This window comes from Lepisma saccharinum, chromosome 1, assembly GCF_977018435.1.
Source record: "Lepisma saccharinum chromosome 1, izLepSacc3.1, whole genome shotgun sequence".
Classification (NCBI taxonomy): domain Eukaryota; kingdom Metazoa; phylum Arthropoda; class Insecta; order Zygentoma; family Lepismatidae; genus Lepisma; species Lepisma saccharinum.
This window is the reverse complement of record NC_139229.1, coordinates 183,263,416-183,273,900: the sequence shown is the minus strand read 5'-3', so window position 1 is coordinate 183,273,900 and position 10,485 is coordinate 183,263,416. Positions and strand designations below refer to the sequence as shown.

Below are 10,485 nucleotides of genomic sequence, written 5' to 3'. Positions count from 1 at the left end.
AACTCATGCATATTTCATCAATGGGGTCATGGGCGTCCGCAGGATTTTACGCAGGGGGGGGCAAGAGCTGGGAGATTCGATATTTTTAAATCCAAGCCAAATCCATGCCAATCCAGTCAATTACGTGCTCAGAAAATGTTTAACAATTGAAAGGGGGGTTATGGCCCAATTTTCCCCTCCCTTGTACGCTAATTTCTGTTTCTCCATTTATTGAATGTTATCTTTAGTAGACAATAAAGATTCCATTTATTGCAAACAGACAGTGCAATAATAGCAATTATTATATAACATTGAAAGTAGAAGTTATTTCTATTTTAATGAAGATATTAAAATCACTATTCTTACCTTAGTCTTGAAAAAGAAACTGCAATCTCCTTGGTGATTCCTTAGCAAATGCTGTTATTACATTTGCAACAAATGCTTCCTTATCTTTTTGTATCTTGCTACGATGGACACTCATCATACACAGGCCGTCGAGCCTGTAATTGCACATCGTTGCACGTAACCAAGTTTTCACACGCCTCAATGTGCTGAATGGCCTTTCCACTGTACAAGCAGGGTAAAAAAGCTTTGTTTGTTCCAAAATGTCAATGTATTCAATTTTGTCTTTGGCATTCCCTTGTTCATACTTGTTTTGCCAATAATCATACCAGCATTTTGCTTCGTTCACAAAATTGTCCAAATGATAAAATTCCTGAATTTCTGCAATAATTCTATTAAATTCACTGGCGGATAAAGTTTTCATATTTTGAGGATGTAGCTGCAGGAGATTGTAGCTTACATCATTTCTGTCTGAAAACCGTGTGCGTAATGATGAAATGAGTGAGTCCAAATATGGAATATAAATTGCTACCCGGTAATAAACTTCTGGCGATGTAGCTGCATGGTTTGCTCTGTGTGACTGTCGAACTGCTTGTCGTGGAATGGTTATCTCAACATTAACGCTAGCTGCTATTTCCTGTGTTTGTTGCAGAATGTTTTCAAACTGCTGTTCTGCTTCACGTCTGTGCTTAACAAAAACTTCCACAAGCTCCTTCAGATGATTCCGAACTGCGTTGATATCAATGGACACACTCTGGAGAATATTTGTGATTGGTTCTAAAGCACCACTGTACATTGCTACAATTTTCAAAGTTACAATGAAAACAGGGGTTGTTGCAGCACACAACAGATGGTGAGCCCTGTGTTTTGTTTTTGAATTTCCGTTGTTACTAAGCTGCTCTAGTGCCTCAATAATTACAGTGAAGTTTTCTGCAAAGAGACGAATGCTTTTGTATTTTGACGACCATCTAGTATCCGATAGCATCGGAATGTTGGGGACCAGCTTCCGTCTCAAAGTGCTTTCACGGGAAAAGTTAATTACTTCTTTTACAGTTCCGCATGTATTTCGTATTTCACTGACATCATTGAGATCATTAATTACAAGATTAAGTCTATGAGAAGCACAGTGGAAATATAAAGCATGAGGATATTTGTCCTGAATAATTTTCCTCACACCATTTATCCTCCCGGACATTACGGAACACCCATCAAAACCTAAACCTACACACTTGGACATGTCAACACCCCACTTGGATAGATAAGACAGAATAGTTCCTGCTACTGCTTCAGCATGTAGTTCGTCAAGCGGCACAAATCCAATAAATTCTTCACGCACTTTTAGGTCGTTCTCATCCACAAACCGAAGTCCAAGGGAAAGCTGTTCTGTTCCAGAAATGTCTGCTGTTTCGTCGGCTAACACAGAAAAGGTACAAGATGTATTCACTTCCCGAAGTAACTGCTCTCTCAAAACTTGACCACCAATTTGTATTATTTTATTCTGCGTGCGAACTGAAGTGTACTTTGCATTCGCATTTGCCGTTTTTAAATGTTCATCTAAAACGACATCACCACATTCGACTCTAAATTCAAGCAAATCGTGTAGAACACCAGCGTTAGAAGAGTTTCCTCGCAGTGGTAGGTCATGTGTGGCACAGAAGATGATTGAAGATACAATTGGAAACAGTTTCTCCCTGTTTGATTTAATTTGATCAGCAACAGCCGAATCAATCTGTTCTATAATGGTGCCCTGCTTACTGTTCATTGTTTCCGCAAAATTCTGGGAGCGTTCTACAGATTCCTTATGCCACTCAGATGCCATGTGATTTTTACACGCTTCGTGAATATCTTTAAATTTTGCAAATGCCCTCACAATAAAGGCACCTTGAACTCCTCGATGGAGTCTTGGTCTGAATACAACACAGTGTCGACACAAGGCACCTCTCTCTTTTGCAGAGTACACAAGCCAAGAACTGTACTGTTCAAGCCACTTGAACAAAAACGGACGCTTTTGTCCCTCAGCCAAATCACCGCGAAAGTCGTACGAAGAACTTGGTGCCCATGGTTCAGCTATTAACTTCATTTTATCGCTGTCATTTAATTCACTGTGAGAAGATATTATCAAATATCGCCCTACATCATACTTACAGCTTATGCTATCAACAGAAGATATTGCACTGTTTAGTAGTAATTCACTCCCTTCTGTTGAGGTCACACACTTGTCACTCTCCCCTCCACACACACTTTCCTTGACACAGACGGCGTTAGCTGTTACATTTTCCCTCGAAGAACCCAATGTACCAACAATGTTATTTGTTGACTCTGTTCTTGGACGTTTGAAAAATTTCCTAATGTCCATTTCTATTGTCTTACAAAAAGCACTGGCACTGCCTTCCAAAACTGCACCAAATCAAGCACAACTACACGCACTTGTCACGAACTCGAACCACTCTGAAGTGACACGACAAAGGAAAGAACAAAACTCAACTTTCACCCCGGTGCCAAATTTAGAAGCAGGAAAAGACAAGCAACCCTCTTCGGACCAGTCCAGTTGTCGTGGAATGTGGGGGAGGTGGGTGCATGATGAACCTTACAGAGATTAGAAATCTTGCTGCCTTTCATTATTTGTGTGGATGAAATATATTTCTAAACCAAATATTTTAATTAACAAACTTAGGCAGGAATATTTTAGGCAATCTACCCATTTAATTTAAAACATTTTATTTTCCTACGAAAAATACACTAAAATGAATGTAGACTTAATTGTTGAACTTTCTGCTTTACGTACTTACAATTCATGTTAAAGTATTTCCATAGACACACTAAAAAAATCACTCAAAACTCGTGTTACTTTGCATATTCATCGGAACATTTCTCATTCAATACGGTAATGCATATAGACCGATTATTTTTGTAAGTTTGTCAATTTATCTCATTTCTTATCTTTCTAGATTAACGTGACAATAGGGATGAATGGAAAAATATTTAATTGATGAAAAATATCTAGCACAAAATTTAATTGAAAATGCAAGTTTCTGAACAGCAATTTGGTCAATTTCCAGGGGGGGGCCACGGCCCCCCCTGCCCCCCCTTGCGGACGTCCATGAATGGGGTGTAGTTACGTACAGAATGTTCAAAATTGCATCTTTTTTCGCATTTCGCGATTTCGCGCATCGCGAAAATTCAATGTCCCTAGTAATAACATATAATTATGGGATTTCTCATCACAAAGTATTTTCTCTTCTCTTTCCCCCCTTCTGTGCATACTTATTTAGTTTAAAGTCTTTACGTGCACTCAGTACACTCTCATATATTTGAACCCAAAGAACATATTTCTTTCGTCATCTTGAGCTCAAGAAAATCACGCCACTAAATAACAGAAATGACCAACAAAATATACACCAAGGTTCCAGCAGTGTCTTGTCAGCCAGAAAGACAATCCTCTCCCTGATCCCTTCTGTAAAGTAAAGGTGACTCAGTGGTCTTCATTTCATCCACATGGGGTTGCTATGGATTCAATGAGGAGACGCGTCTTTGACTAGTCATTCAAACTAGTTTCCAATTTGGAAAACGATTTGGCTAAAAGAAGTGCAAATCCTGACAAATTCTCCAAAATAAGTAGCACAATGTGGCTTTATTTACTTACGTTTTTGTCATAACGCATAAGAAAACAATTATTCTTCAAATATGCCTTTCCAATAAAACATCTATTTCCACATAAACTCTGTCTATTTATTACATAGTTAAGGTACATATGATCCTGAAAATGATATGATGACAAGAAAATTGTTTGAAATATTGAAAATGGAAGTAATACCAATAAATCCATGAGGAACCTTTTAATTTCTGCCAAAAATCATGGCCCGAAAAATCCAGACAAGAAATTTTAATTACAGTATTAAGAACAATAGTATAATACTCCAGCATGAATACTATAATTAGCACTAACGTTTTTGGAAAATCCAACGTGAGTTGTTCTTCGGGCAGTTGAAGCCCAAGTTTTAAATTTATTGTGCAATTATATTAATATTTCGGAGCTGCCTGTTACGTACACATTATAAGAGTAGATATTATAAGTATTTTATAAATATAGCAAGTTTCCTTACATTGGCACTTCTCCAAAGTACAATATTTAAAGATGTCGTTAACGCAACTTCTTTCGTTCCATGAACAGTCTCATGAGTTGATGGATCGTTGCCCAATTCATCACCCGTGCATTCGCTCTCAGGTAACCACAGAGGTCACTGCGTGAAATTGTGCAACGATATCCGTTTCAAAGGACAGTAAATGAATAAACATTATTTAGAAGCCATCGACGCCTCCGACAAGTTCTGAGAGCCACTTACGTTGAGTGTTGACAAGAAGATGTGCAATGGCTCCCAACATAGCTCGTGAGGTATTACCACTGTTCAGACCAGCTCTTTCTCACAAAGAATGGTCAATGCTCATTCATTACACATTGACTGATAGTTGTAAAGGTTCTCAGGGTCGAGTTATAACTTGTACGATCTATGTTGCAGAGCAAAGCAGATTTTTCCCCATCAGGAATTGTTGAAAGTAGCTCAATTCAGATTGTTAATATTTCAATAATTTCTATGTGCACAACTTTCGATATTTCATACGAAATTTCAGAATTTTGTAAATATTGCAGCTGAAAATCACCTTTTTTGTGATACAATGATGTTTCTTCTTCTTCTTCTTCTTCTCCTCATCATTATTATTTCTTCAGAGCTATTGCTCACAAGGTTCCTAAATATAGGACTCAACAATAATTCCCTGCTCCAGTAATGTAGTAATGGTGATGGACTGTCAAAAACTCTAATAAATAATTTAAATAATGATCCGTAGCAAACTAATGGTGAAAATAGTGGACGTGCTGTATCTGTCAATAGCTGTGTTCATCAGCACTAAGATATAATATTTTATTATTAATATTATTCGTCTCATTTTATACCTCCATCACGGCGATAGATTGTATCGATTATAGAGAACGATGTTCGTAAATCAAGGCGAGAGAGAGAGGCTTTACTAATCAATACTTAATAGAGACGGCCTCAGCGGAGGTGTGTTCAGGCGTGGTTCCAGGTTAGAATCCTGGAAAAGAATGGATATATCGTTGTGTTTGTTCCATCATACTCATCATCGTGCTTAACTCGAGAGATAGAGAAGCGACGTGAAATAACAAAAAAATATACGAGACGTCAGGTCCAAAAGTCCTATCAAGACTTGGCCTATAGTTTAAAAAGGGATTCGCACTGAAATGTGCCTCCACCAGTTCTTGCATTGGAATTTGTTAGGTGTGGGGACGTTTTCTGGACCCTCTTCACTTCGAGTACTGGCCACCACTGGGAATGGAATTCGAAACCCCTTAATTGCAAGAACACAACATTAATCTCTGTCAGTAGGGGATGCTCAAATAATGAATGTGTTGATTCTGTTCAGACATAGTAAGTTTGTTTTAATAGTAAACGATCAGTTTAATAGATTTCCAAGAATTAGGGCCAAAAAAAGACAATTGTTTGAAAACCAACGCGAAACCAAGGACGATACAAGTAGCTATTTTAAACTGGTTGCATTGTCCTCTGTTTCATTTATTCTATTTCGTATTTCTACCTCTCGTGACGATGAAAATGATGATGTTACATAGAAATTGGGCTGCTCAAAACAAAACCTGTTAACCGGAACTGAAAATTACGTTCTACATGTGGTTCAAAAACAGGGTATATTTACTTCTTTTTACTAAAAAAAAAGGAGTTGCGCTTCTCAAAACAAACGCAATGGACTTTATGTAAGCCGCCTCTCTTTGTGCTAACTTTTAAAAATCAACATTATTTTTTAAAAAATGAACGTAAATAATGCTCCAAAGAAGAGTGGAAATGAGACCATACTATCAATCGCTGTATTTACTATTCCTTTCTTTTGGGGAAGAACAAAGAAACATTGGTTTCGCAATCAAAACGAAAAATGAATCATCCTTGCCCTTTAATCTCAACTATCAACATAACAAAAGAACAAGGCGATAAAAGTAACAAGTGTTTCACTTCGCGTTGATCTTTAACGCCCACTTATCTTGATGTAAAACAACGAACATGGGAGATAATATAGAAGTTGCCATGTTAAATGTGTTTCCTATTTGCACACAAACACGTTTTCTACCGCTGATATAGTTCGACGTATTCTACCACAGGTCAACACAGAGGCGTAGCAAGGGACTGGACGAAGTAGGAGACCTCCCTGGCCTTGCGTTCCATGGGGCTTGTATAGAAAATAATTGTTACATAAATGGAGAAAGAATAAAGCGAGAAAAATACATGGAAAAGTCTAATTTTGTGGGCAATGAAACTACAACATCCTGTTTTTATCCGGCTTTAAATTCTAGTTAAACGTTACAATTTGAATGAACAAGTCAAATTTTTAATATTTTAAATAAATCAAGCCATACGGTTGCCATAATTGGAATCTTATTTTGGGTGACCTGCCTGCTAAATATTCTATAATGGCAAGTTGCTTCCTTGCCTTAGTTCAGAGGATATATGACTTCTTCTCTAGGTCTCGTAAAAGACAGGCCTCCCGGGTTCAAATCCCGGCTTGGGTATGGGTGTTATTTGTGAGTGGCTCTTCATGAATTTCATCACATCATGACTCATTCTCATCTTTGCGATTAGCCAAAAGTGGCAGAAAAACGAAGTAATATAAACCGATCAATCAATCTATCTTCCCAGTAAAAGCACTGAAATCCCATTAGGTTCATTGGTAACGCTCAGAAATATGTACGGTTAAGAAGTAGACCAACAAATTAGCTATTTATAACTAAAATGTCCACCCTGAGGTGGGTATTGGGTCTTTACTGTGCATACACAGGTCACTTCAATCAATTTCGGGGGTTATAGGACTTAACCTTCCTGCTAAATTTTTACTTCCATCATATTTTGTGAAGAGCATTATGAATGTCCTCCAATACAGTACAGCTGCAGTATAATCATGAAACGCGTATACCTGAGATAAAATATAAAAATAGCATAACTAAAAATAAATCACGAAAAATGAAATCGCAAATACACCCTTTGATCGTAGGCGGATCTAGATTTTTCTGCGAGGTGCACAGAATATATTCTAAGCATGTAAGATGTAACATTGGAAATATAATATGCAGATTTTCCTAGATATTAAAAACAGCCTCAAAATATATACAGTGATAAGCCCCCGACGGTGTAGCGGATACGTCGTCGCCTTTTATACAAGGGTATCGGGTTCGATACCCAGTGGAGGTACATAGTGGGTTGGTTCTCAATTTAAACTGTAGGCCCAATCCCGATTAGCCTAAATGTGTGCATAAAGTGGACTCAAACCAAGGCAATTACAAAGGTTCCTTTCAGATCGAATCTGTGACAAGAAATTAATCGGGATTGGACCTTCAAAGTAGAATCCGAATCACTGTACATGTACCTCCATCAGCAAACGAACCCGGGACCCTTTTATTATAAGGTTAGCTATAGCATTAGTAGATGTTTGTAAAACAGACGTAATTCTACGTTATTGGTTTAACAGTGATTACAGAAAAGGAGAAGCTTGAATTCATTTCCCCAGGTGAAACTGATGCAGGCATTGGACATATTTCAAGTAGAATGTTCTCGCTTTGTTTCATTGCCTTGTAATCAACAAGTCCCGAATTCGATCTCCGGTGTCGACTTATTTAAGTGTTTAGTAGATCTAGTCCCGATCGATGTATTTGTGCCAGACTTTATTTTATTCTTTTACTATCTGGAAAAGGATTGCTCGAACATTTCTTGCTCGTTCTAATATACTGCTATCTTAGGGATTACTTTTGGGAGGAGCATGTGCCCCTCCCGCTAAACCCGCCAATGTCCTTGGTTATTCTAATGCCGCTTGTTCCCTAGAATTGACGTACTACACGCAATACCTCACAACTATCTTGAAGTTGATGTCCAAAACGAAAACATTAAGGTCTCTAACCTGTAAAACACTACGTGTTCTTTTATTTAGAAAAAAAAAAAATGTGTATGATTCACTTCATATTTTGAACCTTGAAAAGTATTCTTATATCAAAAGTGCTTTGACCAGCAACACCGCAATACATGTTTGTTCTTTATCTCATGTTGGTTCCTGTTACATATCCACCTGAGGGTGACATGGAGTTAAGAACCGTCACGAGATAAAGATACACTTTCCACCAACTGTCACGCGCTTATCAGTTCATTGTTTATCAGAAGAATCACGTATTGTAAAGCCTTCGTTTTTTTTGTACCCTGTTGCAAAGATCAAAGGGTCGTTTCAAAGTTAGAAAAAAAAGCGATGACATTTTCCTCCTAACAAAAACAAGTCACAGAATAAGACTTTTTCACCGTCTTTGTTGTGAAAGAATCATTCAACGTGTTTCCAGAGCATAAGGGGAGCACGTCGAGATTTCCCATCAACTGCAGGTGCACCGCACCATCTTTTGGCGTACCCTGACCAGTGTGAAAATTAAACATTTTGCTTTGTGAGCCGTGCTTCCAAGATGTTCGAGTAGATGTAAACAGAAAATGAACATTACAATAAAAATTCTACTCTCATTTCGAAAAATGTAAATTGTTGTTATTAGCATTAACAATGAATATAATGGAACGTTAAAATAATGAAAGTACATAACAAATCTTCCATTTCATAATAAACTTCTATAGGGTTGGTACCGAGATGAGACCAGTCTCGTCTCTTATCATCAGTATAAAATAGTAATTTTAATTTGTTTCTATAAAATGTTATTGCATTTTGGGAACACGTGTATTATTCATTTTGGGGTCTATAAAAATTTAACTCTTTTTACTGAACCAACATTTAAGTTAAATTAACATTTGTTGGATCTTTATAAATTAACTGGCGAGAACACACACGTACACACTGAGTTCATCAACTCTCTTTTTTCTGCAAAGATTTGATGTGTGAATGACTAAGCCTTGTTGCATCGTCCTATAAACATCTTGAAATAAATTTATTAATATATTAGTCTTTTTTAGACAACAAGAACAATTACCTAAAATATATTTGCAGTGGCGTGCCCACGATTTTCGAAAGGCAGGAGGGGAATATGTTTACTTTTTTTAGTAGTCCTCATTATGCCATATTTTCCAGCCTTTGACGTTATTTTTTAGAAACACTCGGCCAAAAGGGGGTTATGACTAGACTCCGGATATATATGTAATATCAAAGTACAAAATATGTACATAAATATGTAACAATAACTAATGAAATATGTAACTAAATATGTATTATCAAAACGATATGTAGCTAAATATGTAGTATCAAAGAATATGTAATATTATTCACAATCGAGTATCCAAGCAATGTCAAGAATTCTGCTAGATATTTATTTTATTTGAACAATTTATTCAACATAATTTTAAGGACATATGTTGTTCAAATTAAAATTTGTATTAAATTTATAAACTCAAACAACAGCAAGGTGCACATATTTAAGAAACAAAAATTTTGTCAACTATTAATTACATTTCACATCGCAAATTATTGTAGAATATGTAAATATGTAAGAGCTCTTTGTAACTTTCGAAACAAATGGTAAAAAGAAAACGTCTACAGAAAGAAGAATCTAATGAAAATACATAGCTATTTTTGTACTTTTTGTACAAGCCAACATATTGTGTAACTCGCTACTTACAGGAAAGTAGCTTTCTTGTCCACCGATGCCAAGTTTCTAGGTGCTTAGCCTAAACCTAAAAGCGAAAGGAAAACATGTAACCAGAAAGGAGGGGGAAGAAACTCTGGCATCTTTCGATAAAAAACAGTTCCAATTTTTTTTGGAGGGGTCTTCAGCCTGTATTTCGACTTGGCAGTCAATTTTAGGACCGTAAGCACTAACCATCTCATTGATTAGAAAATATGACATCACATGAGTTACAAATTTTCTTCCTCACGTTTCAGAGATCGAAAATATATAGGAAAAAGTATCAAAATAGGAAACAATTACCGAAATATGTTGTTTTATGTAAAGTAAATTAGCAAATATGTAATATCCTGGTAAATATGTAAAAATATGTAACGTAAAATTTATGAAAAATGATGTCAGTTTTATAATTCGTTGACTTTTTCGTGTTCAAAGTACATATCTAGAAAGAAATAGAATATGTAATTACATACAAATTCGAGCTCTAG

The 10,485-nt window shown here is 36.6% G+C and overlaps 1 protein-coding gene across 1 annotated transcript; it reads right to left on the bottom strand.

Moving 5' to 3' along the window:
• Positions 1-346: 346 nt before the first annotated feature.
• On the bottom strand, positions 347-2,677 carry LOC145987628 (zinc finger MYM-type protein 1-like). The gene has a single exon (XM_083122051.1). The coding sequence runs from the start codon at positions 2,675-2,677 to the stop codon at positions 347-349; it is 2,331 nt and encodes a 776-aa protein (XP_082978177.1).
• Positions 2,678-10,485: the final 7,808 nt, after the last annotated feature.

Excerpts from the sequence above, each read along its gene's own strand:
- LOC145987628 (XM_083122051.1), bottom strand. The coding sequence starts at position 2,677 with ATGGACATTAGGAAATTTTTCAAACGTCCAAGAACAGAGTCAACAAAT.